Below are 26,335 nucleotides of genomic sequence, written 5' to 3'. Positions count from 1 at the left end.
TTCAGCATACAATACATAAAATATGTTGATAATATATATTATATAACCAAAGTATGTGAACACTCATACACACACACACACACACACACACACACACACACACACACACACTGTATGTGATTGTGGAATACATTGCAAAAACATCCTGCTTGTAGGGAAGTCTTTCGACAAGATTTTGGAACCTGGTTGAAGGGATTTGCTCAGTCTGTATTCAGGGTTGAGCCCAACATTGTTTGAGAGAGTCATAGGTAGATTATTAGACGATGGGCAGGCGGGCATGGACGGATACCATGGATACCATGTTATCTTATCTTATTTGTGTAAGATTAACAAGTAAAGGAACAAATGGAAACTAGAAAATGCATGGACGTGTAATAAAACTAATTTAATGTAGCATGTAGTCTAGAGATAATAGGGATAAACACTCACTTAAACTGTATCATGATGGTTTCTTTCTTGTGATATATTTAAAGTGAATGTTTTGGCTGTTCCTTCAGGTTTTCAGTAGGACTTTGGGGGGCTCTGTTATTGACATGCATGACCAAATTCTTTGATTATGGGACAAGAAATATAAAGCTATTAACAGCGACTTCACGCAGAGGCTCAGCCCGTTCAGTATTCCACCCATTGATTGCGTTGAGGTCAGGACACTAGTTTAATTATTTATTTATTTTTGCACTATTTAAAAATGACAAATACAACGAACAGAACATAATGTATAGCGCAGGGAGAGGCAGAAAACCCAATGGGCCTTGAATTTGAAGCCTTCACCTAAAACATTGAAACATTTCAAAAACATTATACAAAACATAATAACTACATAATAGTGATATGCATGCCAGTCAACATCTTCCACACTAAACTGGGAAAATCATTTCTTTACAGAGCTGGCTTTGTGCTCGGGCGGCATTGTCATGTTGAAAACAAGAAAGGCTCTTCAACCAAACTGGTGCCAAACAGTTAAAATGGAAACTATTGTCTAAACAATTATCATATCATATGCTGTAGCATTAAGATTTCCTTTCACTGCAGCTAGGGACCTAGCCAAAATTAGGACCCCAGCCGGAGGACATCAGAGAGAAAACCAGAAAACCTTTTTGCCATAAAATATGATCCAGTTTCACCCAAATCAGTGGTAGTGCCGCAAAGTGTTACAGCACTTCTCCCAGGAGACTGTATCCTGGTGCACAGTGGGAATGACAAAGGCATAATTTTCCCTATTACAAGTCAGTGTAGCATCAAAAAATCATCTTACTCTTTATCTTCCTTCCTTTTCTTCCAGAACCACTCTTCAATATTACTTTATCCTCCCTTCCTCACATCTCCTACTTCTTTTTTTCCCACTAGCCACCCCACCTCACCCTCTTTCCCCCTTCCTCCCTTTTCCTTCTTTCCCCTGCTCTCTCACTGGCTTCCCACTATCTCATCACTCACCTTCTTTCTCCTCCTTCTTCTCTCTCTCTGAAACCTTTCTCTCTCCTCCTCCTCCTCCTCCTCCTCCTCCTCCTCCTAGCTCTGCTATCCAGACACACACACACTTTCCAGCGTAGCGTCTGCAGTGTGCTGCCAGTCTGTGAGCTGGAGAGACACTCAGACAACATACACAAGAGGAATCTTCAAAAACAAAACTTTGCCTGCAACTCCCTGTATTTTTTATTTTTTTTTACAACTGTGGATGCAACCGGGATACCTACTTTTGCTCTACTTAATTCCTCTTAGGGTCGAGTTACTTACACAAAAAGCTGCAATGCTTGCATTCTACCTCTTGACTTTTGCTGGTGAGTACTTTTTAATGGTTGTGCCAGTGCTGGTGCATGAGGGCATGTTTCTGTTAATGCCAGTTGCAATGATTCATACTTGCCATTCCCTCTCTTTATTTTCTCCCTTCTCTATTTTTCTTTCTCAAAGCCACCATCCAGGCCCACGGCCAGCTATTGCAAGGCTCCTGCAACTTTGAGTCCAACACCTGCGGATACACGTCAGATGCAGACTTTACGAGCTGGACACTGCATCAAGATGGTACTGGCTGGGAGACTTTCCCAGCATCTTCAGCATCTTTTTTTTTTTTTTTTTTTTTTTACATTTTTAGAGGCTTGTTCAAAGTGTAGGCTAGGCTTTATCATGGCTTGTTTAGTAGCAGTTACAGGTTTAGCTGTGATGTTGCAGTTGTTTTGGTGCTGGTTTTTGGCCGTAACACTGAAGCACACTGGTAAAAAGAAGCCCATCTGGTCTGCATTGTTTCCAGTATTTCCAAACATCTGGAGTCATTGAAATAACACATTTAGGCATCCTCCGGGTTTGTAGTGCAGCTGATACAGATGAGTTCTGTACACGCCTGTACATTATCTACGTTATGTCACTCTCTATTTATGTTGAGTGATCAAAGCCAACAGATGAATACAGCTTAATTTGTACATTACCCTGCAAGTGTTGCTAACAAATCACAGCGCAATCGGGGCTGAGATTTCACACATATGAAGACTCCTGTGGAGAAAGCAAAGTCCTTGCACCAAATATTGATAAGGGTCTAGCTGCAGATCTGGAGACAGATGCCTCATGTAGCAGCAGAGTCCTGTCAATTTAATTGTTACATGAAGTGAGGTCTGTTTTGAGAGGTGGAGGTTATGTAGATGTAACACTCAGCTCTTTGACCAGATTTGAACTACACCAAACCTATCCCTAAATTTAACCATTTTTCAAAGTACTGGTCTGATTAACTGGCCCAAAGCTGCCTGGGTCCTGTTAACTGGACTTTATTCTCAGCAGAAAATTAGCCCACGCATCCACACTTCCAAATCCTGGGTAAATCAGGCAGCAATATTTGTGTCCTCCAGTCACCTTAAACATTAAAGGGAACAGTTCAGCATTTTGGGAAATATTTGCTTTCTTTTACACAAGAGTGAGATGAGAAGAGAGGTACCACACTGACTCAGGTCTGTGTGTTCACTGTAGAGCTGGAGTCAGGAGGTGATTGACCTAGCTAAGCATAAAGACTGAAAGCAGGGGGACACAGCTAGACTGGCTCTCTCCAAAAACTACAAAGAATTGTAAAAAAAAAAACAACAAATTGCGCTTTTACGCAGCGTTTGCTGGGACTAGTTCTTGTCAAACAACAGTAGGGTGTAGCGACTTCCCAGAGGCTTGTTGTCAAAGTTTAGCCACATTCTCGACTGTATTACTATGTATTTTATGGTTTTTGTGTTTTATTATGATTTACTGTGCTTTATTGTGCTTTTAATGATTATTGATTTGTTTTTAATGTATTTATAATTTTGGCCTGTGAAGCACTTTGTGACTCTGTCTGTAATAAGTGCTATATAAATAAACTTACTATTTACTTACTTACTTATTTGTTGACTTTGGATAGAGCCAGGCTAGCAGTTCCCCCTGCTTTCAGTCTTTACGTTCAGTCATAAGGTGTATTCTTCTTACCAACCTTACCATCTCTCATCTACACCTGTATTTGATTGGTGAGGCAGACCATGTATATGTATCTGCAGCCAGACCAGTTGGAAAACTCCTCATTAAGAATTTTCCCCTCACCATGATTCTTGCTCCTGCTTGTCTGAAATTTGCTCTGCTGTTGCAGCCTGTCACGCTGTCAGTCTTCCCTCTGGCATACGTCAACTACTTTCTCTTTTCCGGCTTCCATCCCTGTTATTAGGCCGGCTTGTTTAAAAGGTCAGTGTAGTTGGTGTGTTGATGGTGTGCTCAGTTTTCCCTCATTTAGTCTCCTCTCTCAGTCCTCTCAGTGAAGACAAATGTAAAAAGCACTTTTTATGTACTTTTTTTTTCTTTTCTGAATTCAAACCTGGCAGAAACACTGATGAAATCAAGAATACGTCAGCTTGGCTATGATCAATTAAGTTTTAATTCAGTCAATTTGTGGAAATAGCCTACAAACATTTGCAAACAACTGCAGTTTGTTGGCAAAAAAAGAAGAAAGACATCTTGAATTGACCACATTAAGTGTGTGTGTGTGTGTGTGTGTGTGTGTGTGTGTGTGTGTGTGTGTGTGTGTGTGTGTGTGTGTGTGTGTGTGTGTGCGCACACGTGTGTGTGGGTGCGCGTGTGTGTGTGTATGTGTGAGGATGAATCATGCTGTCAGGATATAGGAGCCCTAAGGCAGCGGTGCATTCCACAGGGACAAATAATGAATGACAGACGGGTGAGGAGAGCGCAAAGGCCCCTCGAGCAAATAAGAAGCTAAGAGTGTCTGTTATGGTGGGAGCTGAATTCCTAATGTATAATTACTGATTGCCTGAATTTTAGCTTTTTGTATTTAATTACAGATAAGTTCCAGAACTTGTTCCTTCCCTGCTCTACCCAAAAGAGAAGCTGTTGAATCGATTGCCTGATCTTGACTTTTCATCTATCACCCGGTCAAAATCTGCCCAGCACTTTGGTTTAAAACTAATGACACAGCTGTAATTTGTGTTTATTGCTAATTCACAAATGTTAGTAAGCTTACAAGCTAAACTGTGATGGTGACAATGGCAAACATTCTTTGCTAAATGATGGCAACATGTTAGCATTTAGCTTAGTTTTAGCTTAGTTCTTGCTTGTCGTGTGGGCAGTGCCTGAAATGGGCCAGTACTCACCAGTACCAGTACTGAGTACTGTGGATTTGTGACCACATGAGTACCCTTACTTCTAATTGTTGTTAACAGTAGTATTAATAGACTGACACTTCCACAAAAATAGGCTATATATCATGATTTATTATTATTACAAACCAAGCAATTCTATGTAAAATTAGTCAATCAGCATCCCTATATAGACTGAATGGAATGATCCTAATCGAATCAGGCTCCTTAGATAGAATCGTCAAATAGTCGACTATACGGGGTCACCCCTACAAGATATACGTATGAATAAACATATATCCAAGACACATGCAATGATCATGTCATGCAACTGCTGAATTAGGGTACTGGAACCTTTTTTGGTACAATGCAGGCACTGACTGTGGGCTTATTAACGCTCACAGCTAGCAAGTAGCTGGCTCGTAGCGAGTTAAATAATCAACATTTGACTTTCTCAGAGAATTTACGTGACTTAGTTCCAAGCACTTGGTTTTATGTTTGTATCTGTAATATCTAGGGTAAGGGACACACAGAAGAGGAATCCCAGAAACTACAATAACGATCTCAGACTCCACTGATATTTATCCAGACTTGCTAACGACTGAACGTCTTGTTCCTTCACTGCATCACTTTTTCTTTATCAGTTTTTGTGGCAAATCACTAAAGAGCTTAAAGTGGATTCTCGGCCTCATTTGCATAAAGTAAATTCATTCATAAACTAAACTTTGTGCTATTGGTCAATCCCATGTCAAAGCTTTGTGCAACGGCACAAAGCTTTGGGAAGCAATTAACCTTTGTCCCATGCAATAGGATTGGACATTTTTCTTCACAGAAGTTTTATTATAGACAAAATAGTAAAAATACTTAACCCAACAAGAAATACATCATTGCAAACACTGCCACAAAGGTCATATTAGTCCCGCATTCCAGTTAGCAGTATTTAAACCAATCTCTGGTATTGTCAAATAAAGTGATGCTCACAATATTTTGTCCCTGGATAACAATATGTCCCTCAAATAATTTTTTTTTTTTTTCCTTGACAGCTGCAACCTTTTTGTTTCAGGACGTTTTGTTGCATTGGACACAGCCGTGAGTGATGACCAGGATGAAACGGGGTCCCAGAGAGAGATCACAGGGGTCCTGCTGAGTCCGGCTCTGGGGCAGGCCGAGTGGAGCTGCCTGAGGCTGGTCTACCAGATCACCGGCTCGGGGATCCTGGAGGTCAGCCAGCGCATGGAGGGAAAGAGCTTTGACAGGCCGCTGTGGAGCAGCCAGGAGCCCTCTGACAGCTGGGTTATCTCAAGCATGGATCTGCAAGGCAATACTGAGCCTTATAGGGTAAGACACTTTTTAAAATAGTGTCTACTCTTTGTTTAAAAAGGGGACTAGCTTGAAATACATGGTCCCTGGAGGTTGTTTATTTTACCTCCTAATGACAGATGTATAACAGCAGTTTGGAGAATTTAAGACAAGATAAACGCAAAGATATATACAGTGGGTAAGAAGTATTCAGATCCTTTACTTAAGTAAAAGTACTAATACCCCACTTTAAAAATACTCTGATACAACTAAAAGTGCTGCATTGAAAATGTTACTTAAGTAAAAGTATGTAGGTATCATCAGGAAAATGTACTCAAAGTATTAAGAGTAAAAGTACTCCATGCAGAAAAATCCTCACATTTTAGAAACTGGAAACGATCAAAACAGTTGTGTCAATCAACTAAGTGTTTAATCGGCTAATCATTTCAGCTGTTGTCTTGTAGGCCATTATATTGTTGAATAGTTTAATTTATACTAAAACATTGTATTTATCTTATTAACATAAAATAAAAATGTACTTTGAAGCAAACAGCATACAGACAATTTTACTATTCTAAGGGCCTTGGCAGTGGCAGTAAAGGCCAAATTATGCTTCTGTGTAAAATCTATGTTGTGGATACGTACGTAGGTACGTGGAGATACCTAGCCTATGTCCGACCCTATGTAGCCTGATGTGCACCTCTCAAAAAATGTATCTACACGTCGTGGCGACGCACGTCGCTCGGCCGTGGCTTGGTAGTGTTACATATCCACCTACTAATTTCCTGGTTCTCCTTCTCCATAAAGAACACGAAATCAAGGAGAGGGTTAACTTTTCCTGCTACTACTTTCCCACCGTGGTCAGAAAGAACAGGGGAGACACTTTGTTTCTCCGTCTACGCCTCCAGAGTCGGTACTCGCTCTGAAGCTAATCACCGTCACTCTCTCACTCACTCTACCACACACTCCTACACACATGCCAGCCTTGCTCTTCTTTCAAAGAGATCGACGCACACACCAACGCACAAGTGTAAACCTAAGGCCACTTACGTAGGCGACGGCAAAAGCTCTGCGTGGAGCCTCCGCAGAACCATAAATCAGACTTAAGAGTCTTCTGTTTGTGCAGGCAAGGTCACTCCGTATCCAACATGTAAAGTGTTTATCCTCTGAGGAGCTTGAATATGCTCATTAAATTTCACACCTAACTACCCGTTAGATTTTGATGCCTATACTGTGCAAATGGAAATTTTGGACTTGTTGTGGTGAACAGAAAAAGGTCCCAAAAAACATCAATCATATTCATCATATGGGGACCATGAATATTAACAGAAAGCTTCATGTAAATTTAACCTTCAGTTTTGGAGACGAATGTGGAAGTGAACTCACTATATTACTAATAGTCTGGAATCATGAAAAACACCTAACAATAATACACAATTTGTGATGGGATTACTTATGTTGAAAACTTCTAGTAGTAGAAGTTTAAACAAATCAAAGTGACAGTTATATACAGCTTTATACATATTATGAAACAAAAATCAGAGATTTAAAGATACAAGTTTTGAGAATAAAATTGTAAAGTGGTAATAATATACTGTACAAAATAATATTTCAAAATAAAGTTGTAATTTTATGAGTAAAAAGTAATAATTTTACAAGGAAGCCTTCAAAGTAGAAACAATCATGTCTTCATCAGAAAACTTTGTCACAGACGGCTTTATGAGAGAAATAAGGTCCAAAGCTGAAGCTGAAATGAAAATCAAATTCTCCAGATTTGACTGTAGGCTCCTTTGCAATTATCTCTTTTCTAAAAATAAGAGCTACAATACAATACAACAAAAATATACTTTAGTGCATAATTATGTATGTTTCTTTTACACAGTAACTGCAGATTTTCATCTCCTCTTTATTTAAAGAATCAGTGGAGGTGCAGAAAACAACATACCATCATCTGCATACACAGTTTTGTGTGTCCTCTGTTTCGAATTTTTTTGCGACAATTTTTAAAATTGATTCTTTTCCCTAGAATCAATATTTTTTATTTATTTGTTTTTACCAATGATTCACCTTAATGTTTTCTGTTTATACGGTACCTCCTAAAGCACCTGCATCATATCCATTTCCTGCAAAACAGACCAAAAGCAGAAAATGCAGAACATTCATGTTATGTACTTGTTTGCAAACAAAATAAATGTCGGACTCACTGACCAACATATGATGTGCATTCTTCTTAGAAAACAATGAGTTTAGAAATGTCTCATGATATATTGTCTCTAGAAGTGTATTAATCAACTTTTGTTTTTGTTGAAGAAGGAAAAAGAAAATCACAACATTTCATGCTGTTGTTGAAAGGAAGACATATTTTGATATATGAGATATTCACATGCAGGCCCAATTTCAGACCAGCATCAAGTGTGTGGAGAAACACACACACACCTACACCCACACACATTATCCAAACACTGTGTGGGAAAAGTACCGCACATGTTTATATTATATGCAGAGGTAGACCTGACTCTGACAGGGTCATGACCTACATAATGGTAAGTCGGGTCTGTGCTTTTACTGGCCCCTCAGTGCATAAACCTATTTCAGTTCAGACCGAGGTGAAAAAAATGAGTGTCAGAGGTTTTAGCTGCACACTGACTGGTAACATGTTCTGCTCTTTACTCTCACTAAACACTAGCCCACCAACGTTTTCTCATTCTCAAAAATGGCTGTCAAAAAAATTACCTTATGCTGTTGTTTTGGTTAAAACGGCTTTAATCACTTTATTTTTTCCCATGTAAAGAAAAATTCAGTTTGAAAAAAAAAACAAGTATTTGCTTTCTTTCTAAGAATTAGAAGAAAAGCTCACATCTGTGTCTTTGGAGTTGGAGTCAGGATGTGGTTAGCTTAGCTTAGCATACATACTGGATAAAGGGAAAACAGCTAGCCTGGCTCATCTCTCCAAAGGAATAATTGCAAAGAAATATTGACACTATGTAACTCACCCTAAAACATTTCTGTTGATGTAGGAATCAAACAAACCCGACTTTGCATGTTAATTAGCATGCCAGGCTGGCTGCTTCTCACTGTTTCCAGCCTTTATGCTAATTACGCTACGCTAACCCCGTCCGGACCATAGAGTGTATAAAGAGATTTATTTTTCATTTATAAAGTGATTGGTCTGGACTCTTGCACTGTACTAACTACAGTGCTAGAGTCTGAACGCACAGCCCTAAGAGTGATATACATATTTCCATCTAACTCTTAGAAAGAAAGAAAAGAAGTGTTCCCCAAGTTTCCCACAATGTTACAATTTTAACTATTCAGCTAAGGAAATTGTTCACATATTTGTAGCGCAACAGAGCTTTTTAGCCTCTTTTAGCTCATTGTTTAGTTTTTTTATGGACCTTTTACTGTGTAGTTCAGTCTCAATGTGCTCATCAGCCCAGTTTCCAGCAGCATGTGAGACTAGGTGGACACTAACACAACTCTGAATGAATGCTAACCTTGCTCTGTGTCTGCTGGATGTTGTAATAGACAACTATTGGCCAACACATAAGAAGTTTAGTGTTGAGCCACAACGTTTAACCTACGTAATATAAAAACATGCCATTCATTAATTTAAATAAGTAGCCTATAAATTACCACTGAGATCATGCTTGATCACACGCATGCATGCACGCGCACACACACACACACACACACACACACACACACACACACACACACACACACACGTACAAGCCCTGACGTCATGCTTTAACAAATGTGTTTCTTCTCCGTCTTCCTGTGAGGCGTTTCTCCCTCTGGAAGTCATTTCATAGAAAATCTGCTGCTCCTGAGCTTAAAAAGTAAATTAGATTGCTGGGCGTTTCATGTGTTCACTCTCTCTGACCTTTCATATGTTCGCTTGCCTTCTATGATGTCATTCCCATGTCACTCCATATCAGGGTTGAAGGGGTATCACTGAACATGTGTTGTTGATTAGGTTGTCATCGAAGGTAAACCTGGACGGAGCGCAGGGAGCAGTGTGGCCATCTTTGAGATCCACATCATCCCTGGATACTGCCTGGGTCGGTGACTTCACACATACAGTACAGCACTCACACATCTTTCTTAAAGCAAAAAGACAAAAATAATCAACATATGCACGTCACTTTGGATAGAAGCCATCTGTGCAATGTTGTTTTAACTCACATGGATATATTTGGTAAGTTAAAAGCCTTTTGCACTAATGACGGGTCCGTTTCTCATTTGTCTGTGTCTAGATTGTGATTTTGAGGAGTCTCACCTTTGTGGATACAGTAATCAGTGGAACGCCAATGTAAACTGGTATGTGGGAGGAGGTGGGACCCAGATCCTTCACAACAACATACCCAATGACCACACGTACAATAACAGGACAGGTGAGCATTATTCATACAAAGTTTTTGCTTTGGCCATAATTTCAATCAGACATGACAACATTTACTCTCCAATTTAAAAGATAAGCCTGGCGTTACTCCATATTTTTTGTATTGTAAAACCAAAACTAACAATGAATCAGTTTGTCTCTCAATACTTTCCGACTTCTCTAACATGTCTGTGGCATTCAGCCCCAAGCCCATTCCTTCTTACTAAAGATGGACATCTGTAACAGGGGGTCACACATAAATAGTATAATTTTCTTTTTAAACTAGGCTCAGTAATTTCCTTAAACAGTTGGACACTGTAGTTCCTATCAAATGTTACTCCAACAGGAATAAATAGTGTTTGTTAGGGATTATTTTCAGACGCGGTTAATACACATTTGGTGCTCTAAGTAGTATTAACAGCAGCAAGACGATAAACAAAATAAACTATAGTGTGTGTGTGTGTACATGATAATGAAGGAACGTGTCACCCAGAGCAACAGTGCAGCTCATTGGTGTGTTTTTGAACAACAATGGAGCTTTATGGCACAGATGAAACAGATATATCAGGCTTTGATACACACACATGATACTTGTTAGGTCATTGTGGGTTTGGTTCTTCAATGGGATTTAATGTCAGAACCATAGAATATCAGCCTTGTCTTTTCATTGTTGAAATCAGGGGACGTGGCAACCTCATGTAAAATTAAAAGCCCCAGATGGAAACAAATGACACGTGGCAAACATAATTTAAAATGTTCTCAGTAGGTTTTAGTTTTTCAGACTGACTTAGTCAGTAAATGTTAGCATGTTAGACTTTTAACTTCAGACTTGTAAACATTTAAACTTTTCAACTTGCTTCAAAAGAACAATGTTTGACACCCCTTTTTAGCTGGTCATCCAGGATATCCCAGATATTTTTAATGCAGTAACAGGCTTGCCTTTAATGATGGCAGGAGCAAACAAAGTAGGCCACCTACACCTGCAAAAATCTGCAAAAACATCTGTTATGTCTTAGACATGTTCAGCTGTAGAAAAGACTGATCACACCAACTGTTGTTTACCAGCCAGTTCATTTAACTATATTTAAACGTGCAACTAGAACCGGCTTCAGAATAAAATAAAGTTACTCAAATGTTGTTGAAACAATGTTTATATAACCTAAACCAGTTGTTCCCAAAGTGGGGTCCGAGGACCCCCAAAGGTCCTTGAGGAAGTACCAGGGGTTCCTCAGCAAAAAGGGGAATCATTATTTTTCACTAGATTTCCATCCAAAAGTAACACAACGGCAGAATGTATGACTATTTTGGTCATGGGTTTCATACACTTTCTATAATAAAACATCTAAAAAAAAGTTCTATCAGGTAAGGGACCCTGGAACACAATTAAATGGGGGTCAGTGGTCTAATTTGTGTTAATTTAGGGGTCATTGACATGAAAATGTTAATTTAGGGGTCCTTGACATGAAAACGTTTAGGAACCACTGACCTAGACATCTAAATTTTAACCAAATTTTGTTAAATTTTGATGCAGATGTCCAGAAATCTGTTGACCGGCAAATCACCAAATCAATGCTACATACATCAAACTCTCAAGTCCTGAGTCATGGTCCCTGAGGGGATGCTGTATTCTACAACCTGACTCCTATTTAAACTCCCTCGCAGGTCACTTGATGTACGTGGACTCTGTCTACACCAAGACTTTCAAAGAAGTGGCCAAACTAGTGTCTCCCATGACAACGGTGCCAATGTCCGGCTGCCTGAGTTTTCAGTACCAGCGCAGCGCGGAGAGAGGGAGCCTATTCTCTGTTTTCACCAAGGACCGACTGGGTCAGTACCAGGAGCTGTGGAGGGCGGGGGTAGAAAACCAGAGCGATTGGCGTGGGACGCTCGAAGAATGGATACCTGTGCAGGTGGACCTGAAGGCACCGTACTCTGTACAGGTCAGTATGAACATGTCATGTCATCTTTATGTACTTTTAATCTCTAGGTGCTGGCTTTTACATAAACAAATATTAAAGGGAGACTATGTAACTTTTGAAGGAAGAAATAACACCTAATCCTCTTACAAGTTAAAATCATTAATAAGAAATAAAATGTGCAGATTCAGTTAAATACATTCAGGATATTTGCTGCTAATTAGTCTAATATGACCAGTAGCTAATGGTGGCTAATGTTAACAATTTAAATTACCAAATAAAACACGAGCACGCAGATTTGTCGATCGACCATGATCATGATCTATTTCTTGTCTAACACAGTGGTCCGGGGACCCCTAGTTGTCCTTGAAGGGGTTCGGTTCCAGGGGGTTCTCAGTACAATATTCCATCAATAAGTAACACAATGACAAACTGGCTGCTGATGGTTTTCATACACGTCCTGTAATAAAACATATAAAAGCAAAACTCCTATCAAATGAGGGCCCCTGGGATGAAATCTTATCAAAAGTGGTGGTCTAATTGGTGTCAGTCTAGGGGTCCTTGAAGTGAAATAGTTTGGGAACCGCTAGTCTAACATCATCAAAAGTGCAACACAATGCAGTCTCCAGGGTCTAGCTCTGCCAAGTTACCACGCAAAGCTTTATAGAACATACTTCCTTTGCTACTTAAATGTAATAATTCAGGTGATTTACAACTTCATGGAAAAGGAGACAAAGCATCAAAGTTCAACACTAAAGTTTAATACACAGGGGATGGAAGGTGAGATAAGGGGTGGGCATAGTTAAAGGTACAGAGATAATAGAAATACCTGGTTTGTAATACAAGTTAGAGAAGTACGGAAGCAAATACGAGACATAAATATTTGTATTTTTACAGCCACTGAATACTTCCTATTAAAATGTGATACTTTGAAAACCATGTATCTGAATTTACAGTCCCCTCCAAACGTATTGGAATGGCAAGGCAAATTCCTTTGTTTTTGTTTTTTGGGTTTAAGATCAAAAGATGAGTATGAGACAAGAGTTCAGAATTTCAGCTTTTATTTCCTCCTATTTACATCTAGATGTGTTAAACAACTTAGGACATATCACCGTTTGTATTAGACCACAGCATTTTTAGGTGAGCAAAAGTAATGGAACAAATAATCTTAAAGTAAATAACTTTTAATATTTGGTGGCATAACCCAGGCATTTGGTGGCAATAACTGCCTCAAGCCTGCGACCCATCGACATCACCAAACTGTTGCATTCTTCATTTGTGATGCTATTCCAGGTTTTTACCGCAGTTTCTTTCAGTTCTTGTTTGTTTCAGGGGGTTTCTCCCTTCAGAAATTCTTTTGAAATGCATGCTCTATTGGGTTAAGGTCAGGTGATTGACTTAACCAGTCTAAAACCTTCCACTTTTTTCCCCTGATGAAGTCCTTTGTTTTGTTGGCAGTGTGCTTTGGGTCATTGTCCTACTGCATGACAAACTTCCTCCCGATTAGTTTGAATGCATTTTTCTGTAAATTGGCAGACAAAATGTTTCTGTACACTTCTGAATTCATTCTGCTGCTACCATCATCAGTTACATCATCAATAAATATTAATGAGCCTGTTCCAGAAGCAGCCATGCACGCCCAAGCCATGACATTACCTCCACCATGCTTCACAAATGAGCTTGTATGATTCGGATCATAAGCAGTTCCTTTCTTTCTCCGCACTTTGGCCTTTCCATCACTTTGGTAGATATTAATCTTGGTCTCATCAGTCCATAAGATCGTGTTCCAGAACTTTTGCGGCTCATCTCTGTACTTCTTTGCAAATTCCAATCTGACCTTCTGATTCTTACTGCTGACGAGTGGTTTGCATCTTGTGGTATGGCCTCTATATTTCTGCTCTCAGAGTCTTCTTCGAACAGTGGATTGTGATATCACCGCTGCACTGTGGAGGCCGTTGGTGATGTCACTTAGTGATGATTTGGGGGTTTTCTTCACAGCTCTCACAATATTTCTGTCATCAACTACTATTGTTTTCCTTGGCCGACCTGTTTGACAGTAGTTTTTTCTTTTTCATGACATTCCAAATTGTTGTGCTTGCTATGCCCAATGTTTGTCCAGTGGCTCTGGTCGATTTTCCTTCTTTTCTCAGCTTGAAAATGGCTTGCTTTTCTCCCATAGAAAGCTCTCTGGTCTTCATGTTGATTTATCCTCTTTAACAAGAAATGCAGTCTTTATAAAAGCTGGAATTCTGAACTCTTGTCTCATACTCATCTTTTGATCTTAAAACCAAATGTCTTCAGTGAACAACAAAAACAAAGGAATTTGCCTTGTCATTCCAATACTTTTGGAGGGGACTGTATTTGTTCTGAATTCAACTTTGATTTCGACCAATCCATTTAAAGAGGTGAAACAGAACAAATACATTCAGATACATGGTTTTCAAAGTAAAATATTTCAATATTAAGTATTCATTGGCTGTTAAAATTCAAATACTTGTCTCTTATTTGCTTCCATAGAGAAAAAAATACTTTTTTCAAGAAAGATTATCATTATTATTGACAAATTAACCTATAAGCAGCATTGTAGGTGGTCTAACTATTCCATATACTGCTGAAAAGTTTAAACTATAAAAAAAAATGTATGAACGAATGCATTTCAAATTTATTAACTCCTGATTTACAGTATGTGGTGGAGTATAATCTTCTTTTCTTTGGCCTTTGTGGGCAGTAACACAGTTTTACTGGACGACCTGTGGCTTTGAACTCACTTCAGCTTGTGCTAAATGAATAAAGAAATGCTTTTCTGCCTTTAATTTGACAGGACAGCTAAGTGAGAAAGATATGCAGGAAATTGTCACAGGTCAGAGTCAAACCCTTGACCTCTGCGTCGAGGCATAAACCTCTCAGTACATCAGTGCCTGCTCTACCCACTGAGCCAACCCGGCCGCTACATCTGTGTTTTTGCCTTTGTTGATGAGTGTCTGTCTCCATGTGTCTGTCTGCCTCTTCAGGTGGTCTTTGAAGTGTCCTTTAACAGTCCGAGAGGCGGACGTGTTGCAATTGATGACATTTCCTTTTCTCCAGAGTTTTGCAGCACAGACACTGGTGAGTCGCAGCCACAGTCACTCACTGTTAATTCTAAACAGGCTCATTTTAACGTCACCTTTACAACTGTTGTATTTCTGATTTAATGCTTTCTGGGTGAACATCCAAAATATTCACATTTTAGGATTTTAAAAGGACAAATAGCTTAAAGCGCCGTACAGATAAAACCTTATAGGGTTCATGTGTCATGTGTGTGATAAAAATGTCAAGTTATTCCTAAGGGTGGTAGAGTAAGGACCATGGGGTCAACCAAAAGGTTTCATTTCTAAGCATGAATATGCTCCTTACGTTTCATTGCTTTTATTGTATTGTGTTTTTATAATTTGCCTTTGAAAAATTGTGTCTGATTGTAGCACTACAAATGTAAGAATCGTCCTGTGGGGATCCATAAAACATGTCACATGAATCTTGCTGTCACAATAGTGTTCATCCAACAACATCAACCCACTGATTCCATACATTTGTTCCACAGAGCCGACCTTTGACCCCTCCATCGCCAACTGTGACTTTGAATCAGGTTTCTGCTGCTACATCCAGGACCAGGTGATGTTGTCGTCGTGGAGGAGAGTGTCTGTGATGCCCAACATATTTAGGAACGGGGACCACACCACAGGGGCAGGTGGGCTTAAACAACTCATAATGGATTTTAGAACCAATTTTACAAATCAAAGTCTGTTTACATGTGTTGGGGAGTACTACTGCATATGTGAGTTAGTGTTGGTCGGGGCTGAAGTTATAAAATAAAATAAATCTGGAGGTGTAGAGTTAGTAGGACATGAGCTTACCAGACCTCTGTAGCTCGCTCCTCATCTCTGCTTGAGAATCGCAGCTCAAGGCTACATTAGCCGCTACTTCCGTATCCACATCCTTTACTTAAAGCTTTAGTGCGTAACTTTTTTATATTAATGAAAGTATGTTGCATTCAAGCCATTACCAAATGAGTTGATACAAAGCTAATTAAGACTCCACACAACTCTCTCTTTATTTCTCAGTATGGCTAGGTTCAGAAGATTGTGTCGTCCGGCGACTTTCGTGGCACAAATTCAAGTGAAGATAATTACCTCTTCTGAAGAGTCTATCATGTTTTTTTAATCCTCCGTGTCCTCCTTGGCTACTAGCAACTGCATGGAGGAGGGGTGGGGACTGTGCACGATCACGGAAGGCTTGTATCATGTGGACGTGCCGACAGTTTTGTTGTCATTACTTCCTCATGGGGGCGGCAGAAACTACACACTACAGCTTTAAGTAAAAGTACTAAGACCACACTGTAAACATACTTTGTTACAAGTTAAAGTCCTGCATTGAAAATGTTACTTAATTTAAAGTATGTAAGTATCATCAGGAAAATGGACTTAAAGTATTAAAAGTAAAAGTAGTCAATGCAGAAAAATCCTCACATTTTAGAAACTGAAAACGATCCAAACTGTGTTTCATGGCCTAATCATTTCAGCTGGACTTGTAGGCCTGTACATTGTTAGGTAGTTTAATTTATAATAAAACATATTTTATAAACTACATGTGTTTTGTGTGCAAAAATCATAATTTGTAAGGTAACTAATAACTAGACTCAAGTAAAGTACAAATACCTCAAATTTGTACTTAAGTACAGTACTTTAGTAAATGTACTTAGTTACAGTCCACCACTGCATAACATACCAAAATCTGAGTGAATCGACTATATCTCTGGTTCTGCTGCATTGATGTTAACCTTTTATTTTTTTTAAACTGTCCGTTGTGAGTCTTGCAGTGTTAAAGGAGTGCACTGCTAAATCGGTGGCCTACTCCTTTAACCAATAGTTCTGACTGTGGGGACTCTTGTAGTGCCAAAATCATGGAAGATTATTTGACGATTCTGCAGCCTTTTAGCCTTATTTAGCTTATTGTTTTGGCACATTTAAACTCTGGTTCAGCAAATGTTGCCAGAACAAGCAGGTGCTTTTATATGTCATATTGCTAATAAGTTAGCGATTACAACTTTATAAGCCAGTGATTTGGTGGTGGCTTTGTATCTGTCTGTTTGTTTAGATTTTTTTTCTGACCCCTTGTGGCCAACAATCAATTCACACAGCTTTAAAAACAGTGAAACCTCTGGACGATGATGTGGTAAAACAAAGCTGGATTTGAGGCTGAAAAATTGTTGAAAAGTGTTGAAATCAAGATCAACAACAGGTGCGAGTAATCATGGGAACATTTATTGCAAGCAGATTCACAGGAAGAGACAGTTTTGCAAGAAAATAAAGGCTATCTTCTCTTTCAAGGATATTTCCTGTTGGCTCACTCCCAGCTGAGCCCACGCTTTGGTTACGTTAGCCGCCTGATCGGTCCAACTCTGCCTGGGAACATGAAGTACTGCCTGAGATTCTACTTCTCCCTGAGGGGTGAGTGTCACCAGAACAATCTCCCTGGATTGAAGGATATTTGCCAAGACTTATTTCAATTCCTCTGTGTTGGTGTTTGAGTCAATGTGCGAATCCTGTGCTGTGATTTATTTTACTGACTCACCAACCAGAAATAACTTTGGCAACTGCAGGTTACAACCAGACGGACCAGGCTCTCGCTGTGTATCTGCAGCAGGGGAGCAGCCAGGAGAAGATCTGGACTCAGGGGGAGAAGTCCAGAGGGATCTGGATCAGCACGGACATCACCTTCCAACCATCCCAGCCTGCCAGGGTCAGTCAGAATAACATCTGTCAGAATACCATCAGTGAGAATACCATCAGTTAGAATAATAGTGGAGACTGAGAAAGAGGAGGGAAGGAAAAATCAAATCAAAGGAGGAAAAAAGGAAGAAGGGAGTGAGTGAAGGAGCGAAAAGAATTAATGAATAAAGGATGGGAGGAGAAAATGAATAAGTAAGTGAACAAATTAATGAAGAAAGAAATGAAGGGAGGATTAAAGGGATAAATAAAACACATGAAAGAACAAAGGAATAAAAGGTGTAGGAATAATCAAACATTAACAAATAAATGAATTATAACTGAGGCTGATTAGTTTTGCAGGCATTTGGTCATAAACCAAAGTATTTGAGCTGATGATAAAATGTATTGAATCACTTAAGTTATTACAATTCATCCTGACAGGGACAGGAGTGTGTGTTCCACATTTTATGACATTCCATCCAATAATTTCAGTAAGAAAAAAAAAGTTAAATCAACCTCATTGCGCTAGAGGAAAAGTCAGAGGATCACCAATGTCATAGGGATTCATCCTCTGAATGAATGCCTAAATAACATTTCATGGCAATCCATCCAAATAGTTGTTGAGATTTTTCAGTCTGGACCAATGTGGTGGACACTAACAGCTACACTACTAAAATGGCTTTGAGAAAGGAAAGGAACTACTTCAGAAGAGCTCATTTAGGAACAATTGAAGGAACAAACAAGCAAATAAAAACTTACATAAAAAGGATGGATCAACAAAATAAGAAGTAAAGGGGGGAAAAAACAAAGGAAGGAAGCAGGAAATTGGAAAATAATGTAGGGCAGATAGAAGGACAAATAAACTAAACAGCTGAAATAACAATGAAAGAAACAAATTACTAGTAGATTAATGAAAAGCCTCACTGTCTGTTCTGCTGTTGGAGTCTTTAAAGTCCTGATCTGTGATTTACTAAACTGCTGTTGTTAGAGGACACAGTATCATCATCACGAGTTCATGTGCATGATAAGAATTAATTCATCCAGATGCCAAAGTGCTTAAAGGCTTTCTCCACACACACACACACACACACACACACACACACACACACACACACACACACACACACACACATTTGTGGCACTATCTTTGTGGGGACCCATCATTGACATAATGCATTCCCTAGCCCCTTACCCTAACCTTAACCATCACAACTAAATGCCTAACCTTAACCCTTACCCTCACCCTAACCATAACCTAATTCTAACCCTAATCCTACAACCAAGTCTTAACCCTCAAACAGCCCTTTAAAGTTATGGGGTCCAGCATTTTGGCCCCACAAAGCTGTCCAGACCCCACAAGTATACTGTATTCCTGGTTTTGGGACCCCACGAATATAGTTAAACAAGAAGACACACACACACACACACACACACACGTGCACACACGCACACACACTCTCACACTCTCTTTTGGTTCTATTCAGAGCTGATGGTGGTTGTATTTTCTCTGGTGGTGAGGCTGCTGAAGCTCTGCTCACTGGCTCCCTTTGCTGTTCAGGTGGTTTTCGTCAGCACCTGCAGGAGCTTCTGGGACTGCGGCTCCGTGGCTCTGGACGACATCAGTGTGAGCCTCGGAGACTGTGAGCTGACAGCAGGTACAGAAAAAAAAACTGCAACAACAAAAAATAAGAGTACTGTGTCTCCACCAACCCTCATCTAAATGTGGTATTTGTTTCAAATGTTGTGATTTGCCTCAACATACACAAAACAATAGACAACCATACTGTTAAGCTGATGGCAGCCATGATTTATAGAAGAAAACTAAATCCAGTCTGGGAGTCGAGGCTGGATTATTAACCGGGCAACACTGGCATTGCAGCATGACTGGTAGGGGCCCCAAAAGCTTGTCAGCGGGTTTGGAGAATTTCATCATATGCTATTTTGTTAGGGAATGTGTGCCACTAAAGTACTGTATCAACTATACAAACTGTTTTTACAGCAATATTTTTTGACACCTTAATTGTAGTGTTAAAATCGAAAATCAGCACACCACTGAAACACACACAGTCCACAGAGGGCACTAGGAGGATGGGTTAGTAGGGCCCCACAAGTTTTTCCCAGGATTTTGGCAGTTTTTCCAGAGATGTTCTGCAGATTTTACGGAGATTTTAAACAAATTTAAAATAAATAAATAAACTCCGAATGTTAACACATCGCCACCCCAAGCAGAAAAACAGTCCGCTAAAATATACAGATTTTAATTCTATATCACCGCTGAAAACTCTCAGATTCCTTTTGGGTCTGCTCAGGGGCGTAGCACAACATTCTGGGCCCTGTAGAAAGGCATTTTCTATGGGCCCCTTCCCGCATCCACAGTTATTCATTCTAGCATCTTTTTGGACCCTCCTCACATGAGGGCCCTGGGTACTCAGTCCCCTTTCCCCCCCCAGTCCGACGCCCCTGGGTCTGCTAATAAAGGGGACTCTACGATAAAGGAATCAAGGGCCAGCCCAAACTCTCTTTGTGGACCTAAGCAGATTTTGCCACATTTTTTCAATTGCCATATTAGCTTGTTTTGGGACCCCAGCAGTACAAAAATAGATATTTGATGTTCAAATTAAAAAATAGAGTCAGATTAAGGTCTAATTTAGAGTCAGTCAAGAGAGATGCAGCCAGTTGATAGCTGTGTTCCAACATTGACTGTCAAACTCAAGTGTTACGTAACATAAAGTGTCGTTCATGTTCCTGTTGCAGGTCTGTTGTCGCCGTCTCTGCCAGGAAACTGTAACTTTGAAGCGGGCCTGTGCAGCTTCACTCAGGACAGGCAGAGTGATGATGCTGACTGGGAGTGGAGGAGAGGACCCACCCCGACCTCGTACACCGGGCCAAGAGGAGACCACACCACGGGACTCGGTGAGGGTCCCCTGCTGAAACTCTTCTTCCAAGTCCACAATACATGCTTGTAATGCACACAGAACAAAGGCATGCTCAGAAGCTACGCATTCTCACAAACGGGTTCGTATGATATCAGTTAAAGGACAAATCCGGCGCAAAATGAACCTAGGGGTTAATAACACGTTTACCGAGTCAACCGTTGGGATATGTTTTCATGTTAATCGAATGTGACCACTTTTATTATGAATGGTAATGTCTTTATAAACTATCTTTTTTAATAAACTGTCTGTACACTTACAAAGTTCTCAATGCTTTGGTTAACATGTAGGGACCCTCATTATGCTACCGTGGAAGTGTGGTGATATTTTGAGCCTTGTTAGTGGTATAGAAATAGCGATTTCTTTTTACTTTACCAGTGCCCCGACGACTAGCTTTATAAGCTAATTAGCGGTTTGCGCTAAAACTGGTCACATTCGATTAGCATGAAAACATATCCCAGAGAATGGTCGACTCGGTACACATGTGTTATTAACCACTAGGTTCATTTTGTGCTGGATTTGTCCTTTAAATTTAGTCAACAAAAGGTGACTGGGAGCTAGTGACAGGGTACCGTGAGGTGAAGGTCCTTTCAGAGGCCGTTGCAGTTGAGTTTAGCTGACAAAAGGTGACCGTCCGTTACATTTAAGCCATTGCCAATTGAGTTGATACAAAGCTGAGTAAGCCTTATAACCTCCACAACACTCTCTCTGTATTTCTCAGTATGGCTGTGTTTACAAAATGGTGTAGTCCGGCGACATACGAGCGCAGCAGCTTGAGTTATATGTTTTACGTTGCTTTGGAGACTAAGAGCCTCTTAGCCTCTTAGCATCAGTCCTCTTAAGGGGACTGATGCATCAGTTGAAGACATGGCTGAAAATTCAAAGAAGCGGCCATGAAATTTTTCAGTCAGTGAATGTACTGCTAAGAAAAACCCTAACCCTAAGACCTACACATTCAGCAGAAGGACTAAAATCCCCCCAAAAAAGTGACGAAGACAAATGTGGATTGGTGTGGCTTTTCCTAGTTGGAGAGCGCTGAAAAAAGAAAAGGGTATGAGGTCAGACGTGGATGTCGCCTTACTGCTCTTGAACAGGTTAGTAATGGGTTTTGTAACGTATTATGGTGCACGACCACGAAGGCTTGCGTCATGTGGATTCTCCAACAGTGTTGTTGTCATTGCTTCCTCATGGGGAAGACAGAAACTACGCACTGTAGTACTCCAAGGACACGAACATGCGTTTCCTGGGTAAAAGTCTTGCGTTTTCCCCTTTACTTCTCCCGAGACATGAACTCCGCTTCCCCGGCTTAAAAGCAATGGGTTTTATGACCCACCCATCCACCCTGATCTCCTCCCTACGCAGACCTGAGCAGACTTATACAGCAGCAGTCAGTGTGGTGCATACAGCAATAAATCCGTGAAATTCCTACGAATTACAGTGCATTACTTTTCATAGCTATATACATATGATTGGTTCATGAGAACAGCCAGAAGAGATAGAAAAGCTTTTCTTTTTTTCTGTTAAATATACAAAAACATGACATGAATTATGTTATCAGACAAACCCTTTAACTTTTGATTGACAGGATACTACCTGCACATGGAGGCATCGCCCATGCTGCCTGGGCAGAGTGTCCGGCTGCTGTCCCGCCCCCTGAGGGGCTCCAGGGGGCCTCAGTGTCTGCGCTTCTACTACCACATGTACGGCTCCGGCACGGGTCAGCTCAGCGTTCACCTCCACAGGGACGGAGAGGATGCGTTGCTGTGGCAACTGAGCGGCGAGCAGAGCATCGCCTGGCTGAGGGCCACAGTGGAGTACCAGAGCGACAGCCAGCATCAGGCAAGAGTGCAACAAAACCTCTCCTGACTGTTTTATATGGGAAGCCTGTGTGCTGGACATGGGGGGGGGGGGGCACTTACAGGAAGACAATCATGGCAGCTGGCTTACACACTTTACAAAGTATTTCTTCTGATGGTGCAACTAATGACTAGTTCCATTTGATGCTACTTTACACTTCTACTCCACCACATCTCAGAGGGAAATAATGTACTTTATAATCCACTACATTTATCTGACAGGTAAAGTTAATTCAACGTCAAGGGTACTGTGACATCTCAAATTTCCCACAAATGTCCTATAGGATTAAATGATGAAGTGATGACTTTTTATACCTAAAAGCTCAAAGGTCAACTAGTCTCACATTGCCAGATCTATCTCCACAGGGCGACAGAGGAAGGTCTGGCAACAGGAGCATACACTCCTGGATAGGAGGAAAAACGGTCAGGGGTTGTTTACATTTCTTTAAACCAATCACAATTGTCTTGGGCGGCGCTACGCTGCGGACGCAGCGAGCGTGGCTCTGAAAAATAGTCTCGGGAAGGAACTTCTTTTGGTGGAACATTTGCACCCCGCAAAAGACAATGCCACATAAAAAAAATTAATGAAGTTAACTGTTCACAAAATACAGTAACATGAGCTGTTTAATTTAGCTGGATACATGGTTAAACACCAATGTATTGCCCTCCCTTTGTCCATGACAAATCCCCACAAATTCGTCCCAAAATGTCCCTGTTAGATAGTAAATTCCGCTAACATATATATATTTTTAATTTCCCCGAACGTACCAAGCAGGCCTGCCTTGTTGCACGATCCAAATTTCCATCAAAACTTGCCATTTTCAGGGTGTAACGTTGCTCAGAGGGTCTGGTTAATGTTTCCTCGATGCGACCAGAGTTTAAAGTTAACACAAAGAAAGCGGAAAGTCAGGGACATCTGGCGGAACTTCCGGCGGTGCCGGAACTATAATATCTGGTAAATGAACCGTGGTTGATCCAGACTTGTCAGATACTGAATTGGTGACACTAACATTGGGTGACAACCTTGAAATCGTGGTGATTGTATAGATGTTCTGTGCCACCGGGTTGAAGATGTGTGTGAAGCATCCATGTTTCACAAAAAAAAGTCTGGACAGACATGAATGTAAACTGTAACTTGACTGTGTAACAGGATTCAGAGAATTGGCGGACCCAAATGCAGAGACAGCAGGGCAGTGGTGAGCTTGATGATTTAATAAAACAAAAATCAATACAACAAACAGAGTCCTAAAGACAGGAGTCAAAACAGTTCCAAAACGTCGAAGAAGCCAAAAGACCAGGAATAACAAAAACAGGAACACCGAGACAAAGGGGTAGACTCCACACGCTAACGCAATACAATACAATGATCTGACAACACGAGGGCTCAGGAACAGGTGAAACACATCAGGACAATCACACAAGGCAGGAAGTAAAACAAGACATGACCTGGGAGAAAACAGACTACAAAATAAAACAGGAAACTGAAACATACACAACCATGACAGACTGGTTAGCGGAGGCAGACAACCGCAAGGCAGTATTTCGAATTTAAGTAGGACTTTTATGTGTAATGGTTTATTACAGGGGTCACCAACATGGTGCCCGCGTGCACCAGGTAGCCCCCAAGGACCACATGAGTAGCCCTCAGGCCTGTTCTAAAAATGAAAATTGAATATTGACATTATCTGTTTCCCACCTTAAGTCATTGTTGATAATTATTGTGAGAAATCATTAACGTAATCAGTGTCTTCACATAGATGAGTATCATTAATCATTAATAATCATATATAACTAAAGGCAAACTGAGCAAATTTTAGAAGAGCGTATCAAACTGGTAGCCCTTCGCATGACTCGGTACCCATGAAGTAGCTCTCAGTTTCAAAAAGGTTGGTGACCCCTGGTTTATTACATAGTTGTATTAGTACACGTTTGCCTACTGAAGGATCTGAGTGCTTCTTCTACCACTGCCTACCGCTCACAGTGAGAAACTGATTGAGTGATTGTTTCTCTCTTTGTGTCTCTGTTCCAGATTGTGTTCGAGGCGACCCGAGGTTCATCAGTAAGGAGTGACATCGCCATCGATGACATTATCTTGGAAGGCGGACCTTGCCCAGGTGAACAAAAAAATATTATAAAATATTTAAGATATTTGTTTTAACACATGGCTAAAGATGAAACATCCCCGAAACATGCACAGGAATTTTTGACAATCCACATAGTCCAAATCATTTAAATATTGAGCCACCACAACACTGACAATCTTTTAGATAACAGGAGCCTTTAATTTCTGTGGCCTACTGCGAAACAACTCCCAGAATGCCCGCCCGACTCTACACAGCTGTCTATGGACGAAAAGTCACCACGTGAGATTGATAATGTTGTCAGAAACTTTTAATTGCAATCTGAGCCTGTCAGTAGCAAAAATAAAATCACTTTTAGTGCACAATTGACCCATTAGGTTACATTGCAGCTGGGTTCACAGTCGCACCGGACCGGACCGTCAATGCGCTCTCGCTCAATACTGAAGCAATTTCAAAGATTTTTGGACACAGTCTATTAGACACAAATGCATGGAGAAATGGGGTACAGGTTGAAAAAAACCCACTAAATTACCCTTTAAGGTATGTAGCAGCTTCCTGATTTCTTTCTGATTCCCCCTGCAGAACCGGAGATCAAGGCCACCGTGGGAACCTCCAATGAGATAGAGTAGAAGGCAAGAGGAAATCCGCTGCGTAGGATGCTTCAACCCCGTTTTTTTTTTTGCACATTACAGACTCCTGACTCCTGCATGTCGACCTGAACAGATTGTGGGTAAAAGTAATCATGTAGTCCTGTTTTTACAGAGCAACACATATCAGTTGTGTCATAGTCGGCATTTCTCTCTGCACTGTAGCAACAGAGAGTGTTTAACTGTGTTCTTCTTCACATTTATATGCATTAGATTAATGCTCATTTAATAAAGCTTGAAGGTTATTCGCCATTATCTCGGATTTTCTTTTCATCTGGAACTGCTGAATTGAATACTTGATAGCTTAGCGTGATCTGCCAATTAATCATCCTTTGCTTATCATTAGTAACTCAGGTAGGGTGTCAGCCCGAAAAGCGTTAATGCATAAGTCTAATATCATTTGGACTGATATTGAAATGTCTGTCTCAGTGCAATGACATTTTAGTTTTTAAGTATTGCGACAACCAAAAGGCACCTTCTTTGTGAAAATGACAAATGCAAAAAATAGAGTCAGTTTAAAGCAACCCTAAAGCGCTCGATGGTGTTTTAAGCCCCCAACGTCTCCTTCCAGGCAGCGCTGCGACCGTTGACTTCAAGGCACCTAACCATAACCATTGCCTAATCCTAATGCCTTCCAGGCAGCGCTGTCTGGAAGGAGACGTTGGGGGCTTAAAACACCGATAAACCCCCAAAGCACTTTTCCTCTTCGGCCCCCTACAGGTTGGAAGCGAAATTGTCCATTACCGTTGTCATTCAAACTACAGATCCGCTACCCAATCTGGCAAACTTCCATAGTGCGGTTATAGCCGATAGAGGGCTGCAAAGCGAATGCAGAAGTGCCGTTCATCCTGTTATGAGTTGATGAACCACTGAAACGATTTTGGAAACCTTA

At 40.6% G+C, this 26,335-nt stretch overlaps 1 protein-coding gene across 1 annotated transcript; it reads left to right on the top strand.

Annotated features, from left to right (window-relative positions):
* The first annotated feature begins 1,529 nt into the window (after positions 1-1,529).
* LOC116034840 (MAM domain-containing protein 2-like) lies at positions 1,530-25,698 on the top strand. The gene is made up of 15 exons (XM_031277587.2): positions 1,530-1,778; positions 1,909-2,019; positions 5,650-5,924; positions 9,862-9,946; positions 10,142-10,279; positions 11,929-12,206; positions 15,194-15,287; positions 15,760-15,906; positions 17,546-17,665; positions 17,818-17,957; positions 19,485-19,581; positions 20,681-20,839; positions 22,445-22,698; positions 24,745-24,829; positions 25,379-25,698. Exons 1-15 carry the CDS (start codon positions 1,676-1,678, stop codon positions 25,423-25,425), a joined length of 2,133 nt encoding a protein of 710 aa, XP_031133447.1. The 5' UTR covers positions 1,530-1,675; the 3' UTR covers positions 25,426-25,698.
* Positions 25,699-26,335: the final 637 nt, after the last annotated feature.

Source organism: Sander lucioperca, chromosome 14 (genome assembly GCF_008315115.2).
Source record: "Sander lucioperca isolate FBNREF2018 chromosome 14, SLUC_FBN_1.2, whole genome shotgun sequence".
Taxonomy (NCBI): domain Eukaryota; kingdom Metazoa; phylum Chordata; class Actinopteri; order Perciformes; family Percidae; genus Sander; species Sander lucioperca.
The sequence above is the reverse complement of the archived record's forward strand: the minus strand, read 5'-3'. Positions and strand labels throughout refer to the sequence as shown.

What these genes read in the sequence shown, in the direction of transcription:
- LOC116034840 (XM_031277587.2), top strand. Translation starts at nt 1,676, where the DNA reads ATGCAACCGGGATACCTACTTTTGCTCTACTTAATTCCTCTTAGGGTC. An exon ending in CATCCCTGGATACTGCCTGG is followed by an intron (nt 9,947 to 10,141) that starts GTCGGTGACTTC and finishes GTCTGTGTCTAG; the next exon opens with ATTGTGATTTTGAGGAGTCT. An exon ending in AGACCACACCACGGGACTCG is followed by an intron (nt 20,840 to 22,444) that starts GTGAGGGTCCCC and finishes TTTGATTGACAG; the next exon opens with GATACTACCTGCACATGGAG.